We start from the raw sequence: 22,432 nt of genomic DNA on the forward strand, positions 1-22,432 counted from the left end.
GTTTCATGGCTAAGTTAGCAAATTTACATTTACATTTTAGTCATTTAGCAGACGCTCTTATCCAGAGCGACCTACAGTAGTGAATGCATACATTTCATTTCACTTCATGCATTTTTTTTATTTATTTTTTTATGACAAATAATATATATAAATAACATACTTACTCATGATATACACTACTTCTGCCATGTAAGCCTACTTTGCAGTTAACGTTTAATTGAGAAGGTTTCAGGGAAAGTATTTCGGTCATCCCTCAAGATGGTTATCACATCAATTGGCTACACACAGTGATAGACAAATTGAGACCCCGATCTAGTGAGGGGAACGGCACCTCCATACCTTCAGGCTCTGATCAGGCCCTACACCCAAACAAGGGCACTGCGTTCATCCACCTCTGGCCTGCTGGCCCCCCTACCTCTGAGGAAGCACAGTTCCCGCTCAGCCCAGTCAAAACTGTTCGCTGCTCTGGCACCCCAATGGTGGAACAAGCTCCCTCACGACGCCAGGACAGCGGAGTCAATCACCACCTTCCGGAGACACCTGAAACCCCACCTCTTTAAGGAATACCTAGGATAGGATAAAGTAATCCTTCTAACCCCCCCCCCCCCCTTAAAAGATTTAGATGCACTATTGTAAAGTGGTTGTTCCACTGGATATCATAAGGTGAATGCACCAATTTGTAAGTCGCTCTGGATAAGAGCGTCTGCTAAATGACTTAAATGTAATGTAAATGTAATACATCCACAGTGGGATTTCGACTGTTTACATTTATTGTAAATATAATTCATTATTGTATTTTATTTAAATGTTATGTAACACCATTACAACCTTGTTTAGCATTATTTAGTCCAAATATGGCATTATTCCACTCTTTGGATTAGTTTACATGGGGAACCTTTATTTTGAAGGCAAACCGCAAATTCCACTATTCTCACTGGCTTCAAAACCGCCGCCCTCCAGGAAATACGCTAAATAAACGTCTATTTGCTGTTGCGAAACAGACAGGCAGAGTTGCCAGTTGAAGAAGTCGTAGCTAGACTACTTGAACAATAAGGTAAGACTATGAGTTTTCCTAATACTATAACTGATCATTATTGGACATTGTTATAGAAGAAAGTGCGATGTACGCAAACACAATAGCTAGCTAACGTTAATTAGACATGCTAGCTAGCTCGCAGTCTCCAGTACCAGCTAGCTAATTTTGTTGTGAACACAGTGTGATTACGACAAGTGGATATTGAGAAAAATTCATCCGTATAAGAGGGGATCAAACTTTACAGTACAGATTATCTAGCAAACCAACCAATCCAGGAAACCGTGTGCTGCTGCTGCTCGTTACAGGAAACGAAGACGTCATGCAGCCCTCTAAAGACGTCTGTTGGTCTTTGACAATATGGATGGTCCACCTTGCCTTCATGGTTCCCACTGTTCAAGGTAGGGTCATCTAGAAGCAGAACTCTATTTCTATGAGTGCATGTTTTCATTCATTGGTTTGAAACTCTGTGGTTTGAAGCGTGTACCATATAGTTTCTAAACCCAGAGGCGCAACACTCCGAGATTTCCGGGAACGCTTGTCAAATAGACCAGGACAGGGTTTGAGAAGGCAATGAGAAAAGTTGGGATACAAAATAGGGAAAACCAACATTAGTTTCCTATTGACCCCCATTGTAAAATCGGCGACTTTGTCTTCGTCGATTTATTTATTTTTGTTATACAGAATTAACATAACATGGCGATAGGCTGCAGTGTTGTTCAGGAGTACATGAAGCCAGGTCAAAAATCCCAACCGATGGTTTGCAATGCTTCCATGCAGGGAAATAGAGCCAGTGAAAAGACCCGAGGTAAAGTTTTATATTCCGACATTCAGACATTCAACATACATTAGCCAAAACCCATTTAAAATTGTAATTTTTTTATTTATTTTATTTCACCTTTTTTTTATTTAACCAGGTAGGCAAGTTGAGAACAAGTTCTCATTTACAATTGCGACCTGGCCAAGATAAAGCAAAGCAGTTTGACACATAACAACACAGAGTTACACATGGAGTAATACAGTAGAAAAGTAAGTCTATATACAATGTGAGCAAATGAGGTGAGATAAGGGAGGTAAAGGCAAAAAAAGGGCATGGTGGCGAAGTACATACAATATAGCAAGTAAAACATTGGAATGGTAGATTTGCAGTGGAAGAAAGTGCAAAGTAGAAATATAATTAATGGGGTGCAAAGGAGCTAAATAAATAGAGGTAGTTGTTTGGGCTAAATTATAGATGGGCTATGTACAGGTGCAGTAATCTGTGTGCTGCTCTGACAGCTGGTGCTTAAAGCTAGTGAGGGAGAAGTGTTTCCAGTTTCAGAGATTTTTGTAGTTCGTTCCATCAATAACCAATTCATTGATTGTCAAACATAAAAATAGATATTGTTCATTCTATAAATAACTTTTTACAACCTGTTTTGAATAAAAATTCCAGTTTTGATTTGATGGAAATGCAAATCTTTAAAATGCAATTTAAAACTGTATAAATCATTAACTAATTCACCGTTTGTCACAAACATCAAACTATGTAGGATTTATTCTATAAATGTCTAGCATACTTTTACAACCTTTGTTCTGAGTAAGCATGCCAGTTCTGATTTGATGGTACGTATTTCTATCTATAAAATGCAATATTTTAAAGCTATATACATCAACAACGTTTTCAGATTATTACAGAAAAATCAAACTAGGTATGATTTATTCTATAAATGTCTAGCATACTTTTACAACCTTTTGTTTTGTGTAAACATTACAGTTTTTGATTGAGTGCGTGTACTCCGTCTAGAGGGCATGTGGTCAAACTTCTAACAAGTCTGTTATACCTGTCGTGTCTTTGGCTATGCCGGATTAAGTGATATGACATGCTATTCTATAAAATCCTTTCTCTGTAATTAATATTACCTGATTGAGGTAATCATGTAAATGTAATTAACTAGAAAGTCGGCACCACGAAAGTGTTTATAGAGCTGTTATCTTCCGAATAAACTCTTAAAGACCTAGTAATATTTTATATCAATAGCAGTCAATATTAATCGTCACCTTATTTCAGTCTCATCTGAAAGTTGTAAATTCTTGGTTATCTTCACTAACCCTGGCTAACAAGTTGAATCAGCAATGCAAAATTGGGTTTAATTATTTATTTACTAAATACCTAACTAATCACACAGAATTACATATACACAGAATGCAAATTATGTCATACAGAAAACGTCCCTGGTGGACGGAGCTGGGAAGACTGAGGAACAAAGGGAGCAGCTATGCTATCGTAAATACAGTGTCTTATGCATTCTAAATGACCGCCCATTTGGAAAAGGGAAATGCAATATAAATATTTACTCTGAGCTGCACTTCGGTAGGTTGGTCGTAGATGCTGGCCGTGTTGCCCAGCAGAGATCTTGCTGTCCTCGGAAGAATGTCTCTGGTGGTAAATGGTTTACGTTGTAGTATCGTCATTGTGTGTTAGACTGGATACGTCTTCCGTCCTTTCCTAGCCCACGTTTACAGCGGCCGCTGCTAACTCAATGGCTAGGAGGTATCACTTCTGTAGTGAATAAGAGTTCAAAGTTCATACCATTCGCAACCAAAGCTCACGCTGAGGTTGGCTTAGTTCTGTAGTTATCTGAATCCTGTAACGTATGGACCGTCGTCCTATCGTCCTCGGAACAAAGTTATTCGCCCTTTTAACGCAGAGGCTGCAGGCCTTGCGTACTTGGAACAGAAGGGCTTATATAGTGGAGGGAGAGAAGGGTGTGTTTCATTGTGTCTCTTCACAGGGTGGGCCACTGATTGAGCAGCGCTCTAACCTTATGAAAACCCAATTCTCTCATTTGGAAGCTAAAATGACATTTAATCTTTTCAAATAGTTTTATATTTAAACATTTAAATTACACAACAATTCCATGTGAATCTGATAACTAGAATGTGTAGACTTTCCCAGATACAGTTTGTCGTCCTGTCATCAGTCATAATGTCTCAGATGACAACCGAACTGACATCATATTCATTAAGTACCAACGCATATTTTCCACTGGTTGGATTACCTAAATATGGTTCCTTTCCCCCCACCGTTTGATGTTCCCAGACTCTCTATGTTTAACAAAGGCTATTCAAGAGTCCTTCAGTAGAGTCAAGAGAGAGAGAGAGGGGAGAAAGGTATTTATGGGGGGGGGGGTCATAAACCTTACTCACAGGCCAACATCATGACATACCCTATTAGAAGGGGCCTGGCATAAAATTTTGCATTTTAAGTCATATTAAATTAGATTACAGGAAAAAAAAACTACAGGATGAAGGGGTCAGGCCTGACTAACAAAGACCGGTTGGTGGAACAAGAGGACCAAGACAACCAATAGGATCAACATGGACATTCCACAGTGGAGATAAGGAAAACTAAGAGTGAACCATAACATACACTACAGTTCAAAAGTTTGGGGTCACTTAGAAATGTCCTTTAAATTGTCCCTTAAAATAACGTCAAATTGATCAGAAATACAGTGTCGACATTGTTAATGTTGTAAATGACTATTGTAGCTGGATACAGCTGAGCTTTAATGGAATGTCTACATAGGCGTACAGAGGCCCGTTATCAGCAACCAAAGCCAAAATAGAAAATGATTGGAAGGGCCCTCTTTCCTGTTTAAATTAGAGACATAAATAAATGACTGTTGTGCCTTGTAACTACTTTAAAATGTGTTGCACTAAAAATGTAAACATTGATTTGGCATACAATGTAAGATTGTAAACATTGTCCAACTTCATATAGAACAAATTGCACTTGAAATTAACATTTCTTTAAAGTTATTGCAAATAAATGCATATTTTCATTTTTCTGTGAAATCACTGAATTAGTTGACTTTTTTTCCTGTCTTTAAATGCAATATTTGAGATTATGTATTTATCAAAACTGAAATTTCTACTCCAAGCAAAGGTTGTAAAAGTACACTAGACATTTATAGAATAAATCATACCTAGTTTGATTGTCATTGAAAACGCTATTGATTTATACTGTTTAAATGGCATTTGATTGATGCCATTTTATAGATGCCATATTTATGTATTTCTATCCAGTCAACTGGAATTTCTACTCAAAACAAAGGTTGTAAAACTGTGCTAGACATTTATAGAATAAGTCATATCTAGTTTGATTTTGTGACAAACAGTGAATTAGTTATTGATTTTCAAATGGCTTTTGGTGAATATCCGTTGAATGTGCGACTATAAAACCAACTTTACCTCAGTGTGAAAAGAAGCCTGTGGCTTCAGGCTATTTGGAGTGGGAAATGTGGGGACGCTGTTCAAGTAGGATACACATACAGTGCATATCCCTGTTACTTTCCCCACATTTTGTTAGGTTAGCCTTTTTTCTAAAATGGATTAAATAGTTTCCCCCCCCTCAATCTACACACAATACCCCATAATGTATTTAAAATATATATTTAACCTTTTTAACTAGGCAAGTCAGTTAAGAACAAATTCTTATTTACAATGACGACAAAGCAAAACAGGTTGTGCAAATTTTAAGTTTTCAGACCCTTTACTCAGTACTTTGTTGAAGCACCTTTGGCAGTGAATACAGCCTGGCGTCTTCTTGGGTGTGACATTACAAGCTTGGCATACTTGGGGAGTTTCTCCCATTCTTCTCTGCAGATCCTCTCAAGCTCTGTCAGGTTGGATGGGGAGTGTTGCTGCACAGATATTTTTAAGTCAAGAGCTGTTTGATCGTGTTCAGGCTCTGGCTGGGCCACAAGGACATTCAGACTTGTCCCGCAGCCACTCCTGCGTTGTCTTGGTTGTGTGCTTAGGGTCGTTGTCCTGTTGGAAGGTGAACCTTCGCCCCAGTCTGAGATCCTGAGTGCTCTGGAGCAGGTTTTCGTTTAGGCTCTCTGTACTTTGCTCTGTTCATCTTTCCCTCGATCCTGACTAGTCTCCCAGTCCCTGCCGCTGAAAAACATTGACACTGCATGATGCTGCCACCACCATGCTTCACCATAGGGATTGTAGAAAAAGCCCATGGAGTTGGTGGAATAATCCTTTAATTCATTGCCACTTACTCAGCTGGGCCAGGGGTGCTTTAATTAGGTCAGGTGGAAATGTCCGACAGATCTCCTCTCCATAAAAGGAGGAAATCACCATCGCCTGATCTCGCTGCATTCTCTTCCTTCACTCTGTCAAATCCAGAAGTTCTGTGCGTCCATGAATCCACACTACTCAGTAAATATACCACTTTATGGTTAAAGGAATTCCTGCCTCAGTCTCATCCATTCCTCTGTCACCTGACCCGTGACCACCTGTTCACCCTCACTGTCAGTCAAATTACCTGTCCAGCTACCCACACAGATTCCACTCATCTTTCAGGATAGTGCCAGGTTTCCTCCAGATGTGATGCTTGGCATTCTGGACAAAGTTTTACATTTTTGTTTCATCAGACCAGAGAATCTTATTTTTCATGGTCTGAGAGTCCTTTTAGGTGCCTTTTGGCAAACTCCAAGTGGGCTGTCATGTACCTTTTACCGAGGAGTGGCTTCCGTCTGGCCACTACCATAAAGGCCTGATTGGTGGAGTGCTGCAGAGATTGTTGTCCTTCTGGAAGGTTCTCCCATCTCCAAAGAGGAACTCAGGAGCTGTCAGAGTGACCATCGGGTTCTTGGTCACCTCCCTGACCAAGGCCCTTCAACCCCGATTGCTCAGTTTGGCCGGGCGGCCTGCTCTAGAAAGAGTTTTGGTGGTTCAAAACTTCCATTTAAGAATGATGGAGGCCACTGTGTTCTTGGGGACCTTCAATGCTGCAGAAATGTTTTGGTACCCTTTCCCAGATCTGTGCCTCGACACAATCCTGTCTCGGAGCTCTACGGAAAATTCCTTCAACCTCACTGCTTGGTTTTTGCTCTGACATGCACTGTCAACTGTGGGACCATTTTTATATAGACAGATGTGTGCCTTTCCAAATCATGTCCAATCAATTGAATTTACCACAGGTGGACTCCAATCAAGTTGTAGAAACATCTCAATGATGGTCAATGGAAACAGTATGCACCTGAGCTCAATTTATAGTCTTTTAGCGAAGGGTCTGAAATGTAAATGAGGTATATGTTTAGTTATGTATACATTTGCAAACATTTCTAAACCTGTTTTCACGTTGTCATTATGGGATGTGGATTGATTAGGAAAAACACGTATTTAATCCACTTTAGAATAAGGCTGTAAGGTAACAAAATGTGGAAAAAGTCAAGGGATCTCGTGTGTGTGTGTGTGTGTGTGTGTGTGTGTGTGTGTGTGTGTGTGTGTGTGTGTGTGTGTGTAAAACATTTAATAACAGGTAAGACGTTTTAGCTAGCTTAACTTGGCTAGCTTAACCCTTACAAAATAAGTTGGCAGTCTGAGTGCAGTATAAGTGTGTCCAAAATACCACAGTCCACTGCACTTTTACTGCAGTTTCAGAGGAGACTGCGTGAATCAGTCCTTCATGGTCGAATTGCTGCAAAGAAACCACTGTTAAAGGACACCAATAAAGAAACATGAGCAATGGACATTAGACCGGTTGAAATCTGTCCTTTGGTCTGAGTCCAAATTTGAGATTTTTGATTCCAACCGCCGTGTCTTTGTGAGACGCAGAGACGGATGATCTTCATGTGTTTCCCACCATGAAGCATGGTGGTGGTGTGGGCGTGCTTTACGGGTGACACGGTCTGTGATTTATTTAGAATTCAAGGAACACTTAAACAGCATGGCTACTAGAGGTCGACCAATTATGATTTTTCAACGCCGATACCGATTATTGGAGGCCCAAAAAAGCCGATACCGATTAATCGGCCGATTTTTATTTATTTTTTTTATTTTTTTAAATGTATTATTATTTTTATTTTTTTTTAAATTTTATTTTTTATATATTTTTTTGTGATAATGACAATTACGACAATACTGAATTAACACTTATTTTAACTTAATATAATGCATCAAGACATTCAATTTAGCTTCAACTAAATAATGAAACATGTTCAATTTGGTTTAAATAATGCAAAACAAAGTGTTGGAGAAGAAAGTAAAAGTGCAATATGTGCCATGTAAGAAAGCTAATGTTTAAGTGCCTTGCTCAGAACATGGGAACATATGAAAGCTAGTGGTTCCTTTTAACATGAGTCTTCAATATTCCCAGGTAAGAAGTTTTAGGTTGTAGTTATTATAGGACTATTTCTCTCTATACGATTTGTATTTCATATACCTTTGACTATTGGATGTTCTTATAAGCACTTTAGTATTGCCAGTGTAACAGTATAGCTTCCGTCCCTCTCCTCGCTCCTACCTGGGCTTGAACCAGGAACACATCGACAACAGCCACCCTCGAAGCAGCGTTACCCATGCAGAGGAAGGGAAACAACTACTCCAAGTCTCAGAGCGAGTGACGTTTGAAACGCTATTAGCGTGCACCCGGCTAACTAGCTAGCCATTTCACATCGGTTACACCAGCCTAATCTTGGGAGTTGATAGGCTTGAAGGGGTGGGTATAATTTGTGGAACGTTCCAACAGGAATCTGTTCCAAAAAAACGTAAAGTAAAAGGTTGCCAACCAACAACGCATACAAACCTAGCTAACTAGCTGCCGAATAGGCATCAACTCACCACGTAGCTTATTCTTAATGTTTGTCCATAGGCAAACAGACATGTGAGGACAGACATTTTCGGAATAAACGTGATGAGTGAAAAACGCAATGAAATAGACCACTCCCTACCCGGTATCTTATTCTGCCGCTATACAACTTTGTATTTTTGGAAACCTTGTTATTTCCGAAGTTTTTGGAATAGATTCCTGTTGGAACGTTCCACAAATTATACCCACCCAGGTTGAAGTCATAAACAGCGCAATGCTTGAAGCACAGCAAAGGGCTGTTTGAATGAATGCTTACGAGCCTGCTGCTGCCTACCACCGCTCAGTCAGAGTGCTCTATCAAATCATAGACTTAATTATAATATAATAAACACACAGAAATACGAGCCATAGGTCATTAATATGGTCGAATCCGGAAACTATCATCTCGAAAACAAACGTTTTTTTTCTTTCAGTGACATACGGAACCGTTCCGTATTTTATCTAACGGGTGGCTAAGTCTAAATATTCCTGTTAGGCATTGATGTTTATAGTTAGGTACATTGATGCAACGACAGTACTTTTTTCGCAATGTCAAAGTAGGCTGTGATTCAATGAAAATTAACAGGCACCGCATCGATTATATGCAACACAGGACACGTTAGATATATTAGTAATATCATCAACCATGTGTTGATGATAGTGATTATGTTAACTAGTGATTATGTTAAGATTGATAGTTTTTTATAAGTCTAATGCTAGCTAGCAACTTACCTTTGCTTCTTGCTGCCCTCGCGTAACAGGTAGTCAGCCTGTTAATCCATGTGGAGTGCAATGTAAGGCAGGTGTTTAGAGCGTTGGACTGGTAACCGAAGGTTGCAAAAACGAATCCCCCCTGAACAAGGCAGTTAATCCCCGTTTCTAGGCCGTCATTGTAAATAAGAATGTGTTCTTAATCTGACTTGCCTAGTTAAATAAAGGTGTGTTCAATTTTTTTTGAAATAAAATAAATAATCGGCAAATCGGTGGCCAAAATACCGATTACCGATTGTTATAACTTGAAATCGGCCCTAATTAATCGGCCATTCCGATTAATCGGTCGACCTCTAATGGCTACTACAGCATTCTGCAGCGATACGCCATCTCGTTTGCGCTTATTTTTATTTTTTTATTTAACCTTTTATTTAACTAGGCAAGTCAGTTAAGAACAACTTACAATGACAGCCTACACCGGCCAAACCCGGACGACGCTGGGCCATATGTGCGCAGCCCTATGTGACTCCCAATCCCGGCCGGTGGTGATACAGCCTGGATATCTTCATACTGTACTGTCTTTGCTTATACCGTCTATGGTTTGAAACATTGTCTCACGTCAGATTGTGCGACGGCCATCTGCATAGATAGAATTTCAGTACACTGTCTAATAACACAAAATAGTTTTCATTATAGTTAATGTTCTGATTAGTGTGCCGAATTCTGCAGCACAGCTGACGGTTCTAGCTGCGACGTCATCGCGTTGGCCAAATGTTACAAAGTAGTGAGACTGCCAGTTGTCAGTCAGATACATGATGATTTCTTAGAACAGTCCTGTATCTTTAGTGGCATACAACTTCATCAACAAGCTGGCAAACTAGCTACCGTAATGGCCATTCAAACAAGATAGCACAAGGCTGCTAGCTGGGGCAAGAGGACCTGATCAAGCATGTCTTTTTGTAGGAGCCAGCAAAGATGGTTCACTCAGGCTGTTTACCATTGTAAAACAATTCTGGTCTACTTAACGGGGTGGGTCTCCTATAGACACCAATGCAATAGTAACTGAGTCTGATCTACTTAGTTCATTTGCCTTAAATTGAGCCAGAAAAAAACTGAGTGGGGTGTCTCGCTTCCACTTCTCTCTGGTGCGTTATATCTGTGTGATTTTCAAAACTAAGAACTAGTGTTTGGAGAATGAGCAAAATCTCGATATAAGAGATGCTGCGTTCAAGACAGCTCAAAACTAACAATTTCGACTTGGAAACCCACTGTAGAAAAATGAACTCAGAGTTTCCCACTTGGAAAATATCAGAATCGACCAATAGGAAACTCTACGCAAAACACATACGTAAATGTTAACCCTTCGAGTGTATGAGTTGTCTTGAAAGCACCATGAGTTCCCCGTTTAGTTAGACATGTGGCTCCTGGCAACTGCGTGTCGGGTTAGAATGACGCCATCTGACGTGAGACAATGTGGGTTTTGAAGGTGTTGTCTCCAGTATTTGTCCACCTTGGTCATTCAATTTTGTCTCCTTTGTTTTCAGGTCAAAACTGCTCCAAACCCATACCGTTAGAAGAGTCAAACATGGTTTTTACATCAACTCAAGAGACATTTGAAAATGGAACAAAAGCAAGTTTTGAGTGTGCAACTGGATATGTCAGGGCAGGAGGATCTCGATCAGTCACCTGTACTGCTGGCGTGTGGAGTGAAGCGAAACTGACATGCGAATGTAATTCCAACATTTTTATTTTTTATTGTGCAAAAGTTAGGCCATATTCCTGTAAATGTTTTTAGTTATAAAAATAAATAGTTGCCCACTCTATATAAGCTCCCAGTAATTTATTGGGTATACCACCAATGTTTCAGTATCACTGTGCCTTCTTCAGGGTAATATCATGAATGCTTGAACCAGGGCTGCGTTCAGTAAATGTTTACATTCTGGAGCGTTCAATTAAACGTCAAAACGTAAACGGTGCTGTACGGAACGGCCTGTTGAAAAAAACGTGGAGGGGTTGGGGAGCCTTGTCATCGTGGCTCTGTCCTTTTTTTAAATATGTCACTCATTGCTTCAAGCCACACGGGAGCAAATGTACCTCAGTCTGTTCAAGAGCGATTTGGGGAAACGTGTCATTCAGCACAAACTGTTCTGCAATGTAGCAACCGTTCATGCGAACTGAACGCACCTCAGACTAGACACAGTTTGTGCAACCAATGACAATAGTGAGGTGTGTCATAATAAAAAATCCCTGTTAGTGGTGTCATCTCATGCAAGACACATGGAGGAATCCATCTCCTCACCTGTCCATGTGGGAAATCCCATGTAGGACAAAGGGGGGAAAAAATTCAAACGACGCATAGCCGAACACTGCAGCTCAATCAGGTGTAAGAACACTGACTATCCAGTAGCAGCTCACTTTGTTGAAGATAACCATCCTATCGCTTTCATCAAATACAAAATGGTATCGAGCATGTTACCCTACCAAGGAGAGGAGGTAACATTGAGACCCTACTACTACAGAGGGAGGACCTACTGGATCTCCTATACAAAAATACTAGTGGTCTGAATGTTGACTTGGACCTCAGGCCCTTTTTTATAAACAAGTCCCCCTTTTTTCTATGACCAGGTCTGCTAAATGAAGATATTCTTTCCACAGCTTATCAGCGTGCACCTAAGATGTTCCCTTTGACGGTAGAGATGCTTGTTATGCATCGCGTTTGAACCAAAAGATTACATGTAACTAAGATGAAATTAATTGGAAACAATTTTATATATATATATGTATGTATGTATGTATGTATGTATGTATGTATGTATGTATGTATGTATGTGTGTGTGTGTGTGTGTGTGTGTGTGTGTGTGTGTGTGTGTGTGTGTGTGTATATATGTATATATGAAATAGTAAAATGCATTTATGTTAATACTATATACAATATCTAATCATGTAATATAACAATAGCCTAATATATTTAACATGCTGTAAACTATTGTCTTTTAACAGTGACTTTTTCATCCTCAGCACCCTAATTACTATGACATAACCCTCACTAGTTATTGGTTGCATTAATTGCACTGGTTGTTTATATAACCTGGTTTAAGCATTCATGATATTACCCTGAAGAAGGCACAGTGATGCAGAAATGTTGGTGGTTTACCCACTAAAGTACAGGGAGCTTGTGTATACAGTGTGCAACTCTCTTTATTTATTTTTTATTTTTCATGGCATATAGTTTACTCACCGTTAGTCAGCACCTCCACTAACTCTTTTGGATATGCACCAGCTCATGCTTTTCACTAAACAGTTTTTACCCACCCACTCACAACTTGATATATTCATTGCCCATTCATAAAACTCACTGAAAAAGTAGCCTAGCCTGGAATCTGGACCTGTTTTATGCTAACATTCCACTCCTTGCCACTCCATGTCATGTTTGGCATATGACACAGAGTGGCAAGGAGTGGAATGTTGGCACAAAACAGGTCAGGCTAGCCTATGTTTCCTCCGTACATGACTATTTTTCTTTATGGTTGTTTCAGTAAGGTCGTGTGGCAGCCCAGGAGATGTGATAAACGGCCAGTATGATCTCTCTGGGATTCTGTTTGGCGACAGGGCTGTTGCTTTCTGTAACACTGGGTCAGTGCAAGGCTATTTGCCTCATCTCTCTGTGTGTCTCTCTCATAGAGAGAGAGAGCACTCATCTTTGTATCTGTGCCATTATAGGATCTGTGACCGCTACGTTTTAAAGTTGTCCATTTTTCTTCTTCTTCACTGGGCTCCCAACTCATAGTAATCCCCACCCAGTTGGCTATTTTGAAATGCTGGAAGCCCTTATTGGCAATGTCCATGATGAGTCTATCTTCATGGGCTGAACTGAGTGCTTTAACATGTCAACTGTCATGCTTCACAAAGCTGTCCTTTTGTAGGACCAATTTTATGATTTCCAGTTAGGCCTTAATCAAACTTCCCCTCCCTAAAAGCTGAAGGAAATGTTTTAATGTTTAGCCCATGATCTTCCTTTACTGTCTTGCTTAAGATCAGAGCTGTCTCTGTAACCCTTGCTATCCTGAAGGCAATGCTCCAAATACTGTCTAATCTTTCTCTTTCTCAGCTATATGCTTGTAGGCAGCGATGTAAGGAACTGTTTGGACGGAGGCTGGGATGGCCGAGTTCCTGTATGTCAAGGTTAGTCAAGTGAAAATAACAATAACTTTAACAGTTCTATGCTTGTGCCTAGATCAAAACTGTTCATAACTGCTGTTGTGTTCTACTCTGCAGTGGTGAAGTGTGGAAAGCCCCCCACCATTGTCAACGGTGGACCTGTTATCCCACCTGAAGAAGAGTACGACTATAGAAGTGTTGTGGAATATAGCTGTGAGAAGGAATTCACTCTGGTTGGAACTAAATCCATAGTCTGTGAAAAGGAGGGAGAATTCCAGCCGGCTCCACCTGAGTGTAAAAGTACGTTGAACGTTTGCCTTTTTACCCCCTTCTGTTTTAGTCATAATTATGGTTGTTGACAAAACATAGAACTGTTCGTGTTCACACTGATAAGATACTTTTGAAAACTAGATTACTTCTTGGATTATTTGACTTCAGAAAGGATTCAACACCTTTCTGTTTTCTCAATGACATTCAATTCAGCTTTGAAAAACGGAGAAAGTTTTACGTTTGTTCCACCTGAGCGAGTCTGACCACAAGTCAGAGACCACTATGATGACAACCCAAATGAGTTTGATGGATCCTTTGTCTACTTCTAATGCCTCTTAAGGGGAAAGCAATCAGATTACATTACTGCGTTTGAGTAATCCAAAGGTTATGTAACTGACTACAATTTTGGGCAGGTAACGGATTACGTTTAGAAATGAACCTACCCAGTCCTGTCCACTACACAATCATGAGCAAGGTCACGGTCCAGATGATAAAATAAGTGTATAAATATCACAGTATCTAGCCTGATAGCACAGATGTCCATGAGACTGAACCGTGGACACCCTAATGCAGGGCTGCCCAACCCTCTTCCTGGAGATCTATCATCCTGTGGGTTTTCAGTCCAACCCTAATTTAACACAACTGGTTCTACTTATTAGCTGCTCAACAAGACCTTAAGTAGCTGAATCAGATATTCTAAATTAGGGTTGGACTGAATACCTACAGGACAGTAGATCTCCAGGAAGAGGTTTGGGCAGCCCTGCCCTAATGTGTACTATACACTTAAAACCATGACGCAACATTGAGCTCAGGGGAAATGAGTTAGAAAAATCTAGCTTATTTATTGAATAGATTAGTTGCATAATATACATAAATAGGTGGTTATAACATTGTGTTTATATTGCTTCTAGTAGCCTAAAACCAGAAAATAAGAGACTTGGGCCACCTTTACTTCACAACCATAGAGAAATAAACATCTCTTTGTTTACATCTGCAGTGGTTTCATGTCCTGCTCCTGTTGTTGAGAATGGCGTTAGGATTGAAGGTCGTTTGCCCCCCTACAAGCACAAGTCTTTTGTGACGTATAAGTGCAACGATGGATATGAGATGATGGGACAGGCCAGTCTGACATGTGAAATAAAAGGCTGGTCAGCTTCTATTCCCACATGCAAAGGTAAGGCTTGTTTCAGTGTGTTACTTAACATACTTTAGCCTATATTTTGGATCAGATATTTTGTGCGTCATTTAGTGTTTAGGACCAGAAGACCAATGTGTCAGCAAACTGACTTTCTGAATTGAATTGATCTCATATAAACATATAGAGAATATTTTGATAAGATAAGATGCTATGTGGAGGGATAACAACAGTAAATTGATGTGACAGACTGGACAAGAATAGTTAATGGCCTAATTGCATTGCATGCCTTTATAGCCCTTCCGACTACAACAAAGCCCCCTACTACTACTACCACTACCACAACAGCTACTACCACAACAGCTACTACCACTGCTACAAAGAGAACCACAAACCAAGGTTGAGTCCATTTTGATACTGCTTGTTACAATCCTAATCTAATTTTAGTGAGCTACAAAAGTATTGGAACAATGAACATTTTTGTTGTTTTGGCTTTGAAATGATACAATGTCTATGCGGTTAAAGTGCAGACTGTCAGCTTTTTGTACATAGTCCCCCCATTTTAGGGGACCAAAAGAATTTGGGACAAATTCTCTTAGCTATATTAAAGTAGTAAAAAGTAAAGTATTTGGTCCCATATTAATAGCACGAAAAGACTACATTACATCAAGCTTGTGACTCTGCACATTTGTTGGATGCATTTGCTGTTTGTTTTGATTGTTTCAGGTTATTTAGTGCCCAATAGAAATGAATGGTAAATAATATATTGTGTCATTTTGGAGTCACTTTATTGTAAATAAGAATGTTTTTAAACACTTTTACATTAATGTGGATGCTACCTTGATTATATGGATAATCCTGAATGAATTTTGAAGAATGATAGAATAACTGGAGGTTAGCATTGTGCGTCTTAACGTTTTCGCTCTTCATGATTCATTCAGGATTTTCCGTAGTCATGGTAGCATCCACATGAATGTAGAAACACCCCCTTTTGACAAAATCGCAATATTATTTTTGCACTAGCTGGCTGAACCTGTACGAAAACTCCTTCATAGCTTGTTTTCCATCTTTTTAAATGGGAGCAAATTTGTTTTCAGCACTTTTTATTTCAATGACTGATCAACATTCATTTTCTCATGGCTCTCTTGTCCCTCTGCAGCAGACATATGGTGAGCAATATGTTTGGAACATTGAATCGCAATATGTATGGAATCTTGAGAATCGCATCGGCACCTAAGTATTGCGCTATCGTACCGTGAGGTTGTTGACAAATCCCAGCCTCTCTCTGTCACACACACACACACACACACACTTGTCATAAAACTAGAAGTACAATATTGTCTGATGCAGAGAACTTAGTGAAAGATGTCCTCATTAGGGGCTTTCCCGCCTTCCATGTATACAGTACCAGTCAAAAGTTTGGACACCCCTACTCATTCCAAGGTTCTTTATTATTTTCTATATTGTAGAATAATAGTGAAGGCATCAAAACTATGAAATAACACATATGGAATCATGTAGTAACCAAAATAGTGTTATACAAATATATTTGATGACAGCTTGGCACACTTGGCATTCTCTCAACCAGCGTTCTCCTGGCATCCACCAAACCCAAATTCGTCTGTCGGACTGGCAGATGGTAAAGCGTGATTCATCACTCCAGAGAACGCGTTTCCACTTCTCCAGAGTTCAATGGTGGCGAGCTTTACACCACTCCAGCCGACGCTTGGCATTGCGCATGGTGATCTTAGGCTTGTGTGTGGCTGCTTGGCCATGGACACCCATTTCATGAAGCTCCCGACAAACAATTGTTGTGCTGACGTTGCTTTCAGTGGCATTTTGGAACTCGGTAGTGAGTGTTGCAACCGAGGACAGATGGTTTTACGCGCTTCAGCACTCGGCGGTCCCGTTCTGTGAGCTTGTGTGGCCTACCACTTTGCGGCTGAGCCGTTGTTGCTCCTAGATGTTCCCACTTCACAATAACAGCACTTACAGTTGACCGGGGCAGCTCTATCAGGGCAGAGATTTGATGAACTGATTTGTTGGAATGGTGGCATCCTATGACTGTGCCACGTTGAAAGTCACTGAGCTCTTCAGTAAGGCCATTCTACTGTGTGTGTGTGTGTGTGTGTGTGTGTGTGTGGACCAGAAGTCCCCACAAGAATAGTAAACCAACAAAAATTTGACCAACTGGGGACAGTTGGTTCCCAAAAGGTCAAATGCTATTTGTAGGGGGTTTAGGGTTAGGAGCTAGGGTCAAGGTAAGGGTACAGGTTAGGGAAAATAGGATTTTGAATGGGACTGAACTGTATATCCCCACAAGGTTAGCTGTGCAAGACTCTGTGTGTGCATGCTCGCCAGGACCAGACATGAGTGCTGCAGCTCTGTGGTAAAACATGGTTATTTACTAGCATAACAACTGCCATCGTTAATGCAGTAAAGGTTGGATAATCGTTTGGACACATTTTGGATGATATTCTTTAGCTTGTTACAACGCTAAAATCAGCTTTCAAACAAGTCCTACTCAGTGGCCGAGTCTACCAGCAGCAATGGAGCATTCACGACCCATCCCCAATCCATCTAGTGGGCGGGGATACCTGGCCGAATTTGAGTATGAACATCGACTGTCGCAACATGAATGGAAATGGGTGTAGGTGCAAGCTGGTGGCGTTGATATTTGGCAGTCTTTGCCACGTACACAGGCTTGCAATGCGTAGCCTCCAGATTGCGAGCCTGACAACTAGGGCAAAGCAGTTGGCTAGGTACTGCTCTGTTTCTGCTGTCGTGGGAAGCCTAGGAGTTTGGAGAAGGAGGTGCTTTTCCTGTACCCTTGAGTGCATACAGGGACCTTTTTTTTAAGTGTTTGAATCCTTTTTTTGTACATTTGATTGTTGGATTCAAATAAAGTATTTTGTGTGTGTGTGTGTGTGTGTGTGTGTGTGCGCGCGTAAACCTTAATATCTCTTCTTTGTGTTACAGATCGCGTACCTGGTCCCCCGGAGGCCAAAAGTAAGCGGTCACCCAGTTGCTATCTATTGGTGTTGTATATGATGTTACAACAGTTAGCTCTCATCCGTACATGTTGTACAGTGTATGATGTTCTCTTTGATGGTTCAAGCAGTGTTTAGGCTATTTAGTGATGATTCATCTTCACTGCAAATTCATGATGGCATCTTCCTTCCCTCTTTTGTTTGTTTCTCTTACAGACCACACATGGAAAATATTTGGGGGTGTTCTAAGTGTACTTGGTAAGTTGCAATAGAAATGACAAGTTGTGTGGATAACGACAGTAACATGGTGACCTGTTAAATCAAGTCGTACCATCTTCTCCAAAACAAGTTCCAAGAATTGTACTATATTCCATCTTATAAAGATGAACGGGATAAGCCCTATTTGTTTGGTTTTATGTTGAACGTTTTCAAATCTAGTCATCATGCAACGATGTTTACTTGTTGCTCTACCAATCATTTATTTTCTAACATGTACTCACCAATGTATTTTTATTACCATGGTAGTATTCTGTTCAAGCCTTACCTTGCAGGACAGACATTAAGTTAATTGTAATAATTTGCTATTGTTACTGGCATACAAACCTCTAACAATACCACTTTCTGTTGACATCCCATTATTTTTTTGTCATGTTGGTCACAATAAGGAGAAGGAATGTTGTGGTTTTAAACTCTATGCCAAGTAAAAATCAACTACTTCATATGTTAAACAAAATAATACCTCAAGGATTTAAACTTCTCCTTTTTCTTTCTAGGCGTTGGTTGTATTATAGGATTTATAATCTACAAATATAAAGCACGGTAAGTAATTCTCATTTCGTTAACTAACATCCAATCAAGGCTTGTTTCTTGTCATGGCTCCTCCCTCTTTTCTTTGCGCTCACTAAAACAACTGTTACTCAGTTTCATGTGTTCTTTTGAGTTCTTACTGCTGTCATAACCACCTATGCCGTTTCAGCTAAATGCTGCATGCTTTATATTTGCGAAGCTTTCTGGTGTTTAACATCAATATACACACACCAGCCACAGTAGTGAAGCTGCAAAGTAAACGCAATGGCCATTTTGTCCCAAAAATCTTCTAGTGTTCTTAAACATTGAGCTATTTGGTGTGTCTGTCGTTGGAGGTCCAGAGGGGTTGTCACACACATGGCAAGCAAGGGTGGCGGATTGGTGAGGCCAATGGGTTTGGCCTAGCCTGGTATCCATAACATTCCAAACCATACCACTCCGTGCCGTATAGCAAACTGTTTGGCATATGACATGTGGCAAGGAGTGGATTGTTAGCACAAAACGCGTCTGAGTTCCACGCTAGGTTTGGCCTCCTGGTCACCCAAAAATACAAACATGGTGACCAGTGCTCGACTTTTGTGTTACAGCTCTCGAGTTGGATACTCAGGAAATGTGGCCACTAACTCTGAAGACAGAGAGTTGTAGCACCCTTGGCCAGGGTAAGAAGATGGACATCTGAGCACACCATTTTTATTTAATGTTATTATATAAGAAGTCGGCGTTCCAATTCATCCCAAAGGTGTTCGATGGGGTTGAAGTCAGGGCTCAGTGCAGGCCAGTCAAGTTCTTCTACGCCGATCTCAACAAGCAATTTTTGTATGGACCTCGCTTTGTATAAGAAAATGTAATAAAAAAAAAAATATGGGTGATATGATATAGCAGTGAAATGCTAAATGTTTTTTATTTTGATGGGTGAGCATCACTGAGCTCTCCAGTAAGGCCATTCTACTGCCAATGTTTGTCTATGGAGATTGCATGACTGTGTGTTCTTTTTTTTCTTTTTTTTTTAATAAACCTGTCCGCAACGGGTGTGGCTGAAATGGCCAAATCCTCTAATTTGAAGGGGTGTCCACATACTTTTCAATATATATTGTATGTGTCAAAGTCCAACAGATGTATCCCGTTTATGTTCCACAGGTCTACCCATTCCTTTAGCAGAGAAGGTGTGGAAATAAATGTAAAATGTATTTTCTAGGGTTGTCTAACTGTATTTGTTTTCTTTTTCAGTACCAAGTCTTCTGATTTGATTTAGTCTCCTCTTCCATCCTTGATAAGGGAGTCACAGTGAACAGACGGCTGTGATTTAATGTACTACCCTCCTGCTTATGAATGCAGCAGCCCCTCCCAAACACTGGGTTCATATCCTTTCAAAGGAAGTTCTATTACGTGATGTTTAGAAACCTCATGATGAAGAATGAATTGGTTCGTTCCCGTTTGGAAGCTTGTGCTTAATGAGTGGCCTAACCTGATTATTCAGTAACTATTCATGTTTCCAGTGTACTTCACAAATAACTCTTTATCTGAGCCTGCTTTATCTCATTGCCAGCATTCTTAGTTACAATTCTCCCCTTTTGGGCAACCCTGCAGCACAAAGCCAGTTTTGCACCCTTTGAAATAAAGAATTTGAAGGAAATCATATTTATTAAAATGTCCAACAAGATTCCCCTGTGTATTTATTTGGATAGTGAAGCTAAAACTTTTACAAGCTGTTTTTCAGTATAGAGCCAAATGTATCTCAAGGTCATCAGACTGCTGATCAGCCAACAACCATCTCCTGTAGTAAGTAGTACTCCTGGAGTAAAGTAAGAGACAAAGAAAACACACACACCTCATACACGTAGTCGCCATACTCGCATATATACCCATGCATACCAGTGGAGCCTCCTCAGAGGGGGAGGACCATCCTTAATGAATGTATTATTTTTCAAATAGAGAAACAAAAAGGTTATCCTTTTTATATAAAACTATACAAAATATATTCACGTCACACAATTATTTATATAAACACACTGTTTTGCAATGAAGGTCTACAGAAGCCTCAACAACACAATGTAGGGTAGCACCATGGTGTAGCCTGAGGACAACTACTTTCCGTCCACTGGATACATTGACTTCAATACAAAACCTAGGAGGCTTGTGGCTCTCACCCCCTTTCATAGACTTACACAGTAATTATGACAACTTCCAGAGGACGTCAACCAGCCTCAGTTCATGCTGCAAAAGCTCTGATATGTTGTCCACCCAATCAAAGGATCAGAATGAATCTAGTACTGAAAGCATAAGCTACAGCAAGCTACAACTGCAGTGCATAAAATGTGGTGAGTAGACTCAGAGAGACCAATAGTTGAACAGTTTTAAACAAATTCATTTCTTTAAAAATGAAGGAGAAGCAAAAGAGTGAGAGCTAGCTCTTTCATTGTTTTGTGTGTTTTTCCCTCGCTTACTTAGCTAGTTTAGCCTACTCAAACGCCTGGCCGAAACAGTGAGGGATGCTATGTTAGTTAGCTGGCTATGGCTACCCAACACTGGAACTCTTCCAAGTCAAGGTAAGCTTTAGGTTTTATAAATATATTGCCCCCGGGCCCGTCGGTGTAAGTGCTAAACTGCTTGCTGACTACATTGTACTGGATGATTGTAGCGGGTTTACTAACGCGTTAGTTCTAATAACTATGTTGACTATGACTAGCTAATATGGTGACAACGAAGTAGGCTGTGTTTAGCGGTTAGCCGTTATGATATGACGGTTTGGCTTAGGATTTTTTGCCTGGTCACAGACAGCTGATGTCCACACGTGAAGGGAAAAGGTGAGAGGAGGAGAGTGCTTAGATGCGAGAAGGAATTATACAATGATCAAAGGTTTCATGCTGTTAGTATGTGGCGGCTATGAAAATTAACTGTTTGCGTGTGATCAGGTCTATTCATTCCAGCAATTCTGTTAGAAAAAAATCTAAAACGGAAGCAAAATGAACAAAATGGGAATAAACATACCTGAATTTGTTCAACATAAACTATTTTGCAACTGTTGGACTAATGATCACATCCTAGATCAGCTAGATGCAGGCGAGAGTGTGCAAAGCGGTATTGAATGTGTCAATGTCTGTCACCTTGATTACTCAAATTTCTCTTGACCTGTGCGCCTACTTTGTAAACTTACATTCATAGACTAGGTTGTAGCAACCTAATGATGGGGTATAGGGAAAAATCGAGGAGCGTGTAGTAGCCTAAACCTATCGATGTTACATTGAGCTGGGTTAATGGAATATGAATGACAGTCATCAAATATGCTGTAATAGAAATAAGGACTTTTTTTTTTTAAATAAAAAATTCTTCCCTCATCTTAAATGGCACCGATCGCCACTGATACACATACACAGCCAACGCTGCTGTACCATGTATATAGAGACATTAAACACTGGACCATTTCTTTTATACTGTTTTCACCCAGTGTGTTCATCTACTGTATTCTTCACATTGCTCATTCTAATAGATCTACTACTGTGCATTGCATTTTTGCTACGCTGTTTTGCACACCGCCTGTATTTATCAACTGAATTCTTGACATATTTCACTGTAATAAATCTACTGCTGTACATATCATTCTTTGTATGTGTATATATATATCACAGATTGCATTTGGATTACTGATGTGTTATTTGGGTTGTTAACTGGATTTATCCTGTATTTGTGATTTCTTGTTTCACATT

The 22,432-nt window shown here is 40.1% G+C and overlaps 1 protein-coding gene across 5 annotated transcripts; it reads left to right on the forward strand.

Moving 5' to 3' along the window:
- Positions 1–916: 916 nt before the first annotated feature.
- LOC115167980 (membrane cofactor protein) lies at positions 917–20,388 on the forward strand. 5 transcript variants are annotated; one of them, XM_029722792.1, is made up of 12 exons: positions 917–1,054; positions 1,342–1,434; positions 10,913–11,098; positions 12,905–13,001; positions 13,477–13,550; positions 13,644–13,826; positions 14,794–14,970; positions 15,229–15,330; positions 17,911–17,940; positions 18,138–18,179; positions 18,695–18,740; positions 19,316–20,388. In XM_029722792.1, the coding sequence occupies exons 2-12, from the start codon at positions 1,356–1,358 to the stop codon at positions 19,371–19,373; spliced, it is 1,074 nt and encodes a 357-aa protein (XP_029578652.1). In that variant the 5' UTR covers positions 917–1,054; positions 1,342–1,355; the 3' UTR covers positions 19,374–20,388. The 5 variants fall into 5 exon arrangements, with proteins under 5 accessions (XP_029578652.1, XP_029578653.1, XP_029578654.1 ...); XM_029722793.1 differs by having other exon boundaries at positions 19,956–20,388; XM_029722794.1 differs by lacking the exon at positions 15,229–15,330.
- The last annotated feature ends 2,044 nt before the right edge of the window (positions 20,389–22,432 follow it).

This window comes from Salmo trutta, chromosome 30 (assembly GCF_901001165.1).
Source record: "Salmo trutta chromosome 30, fSalTru1.1, whole genome shotgun sequence".
Lineage (NCBI taxonomy): Eukaryota > Metazoa > Chordata > Actinopteri > Salmoniformes > Salmonidae > Salmo > Salmo trutta.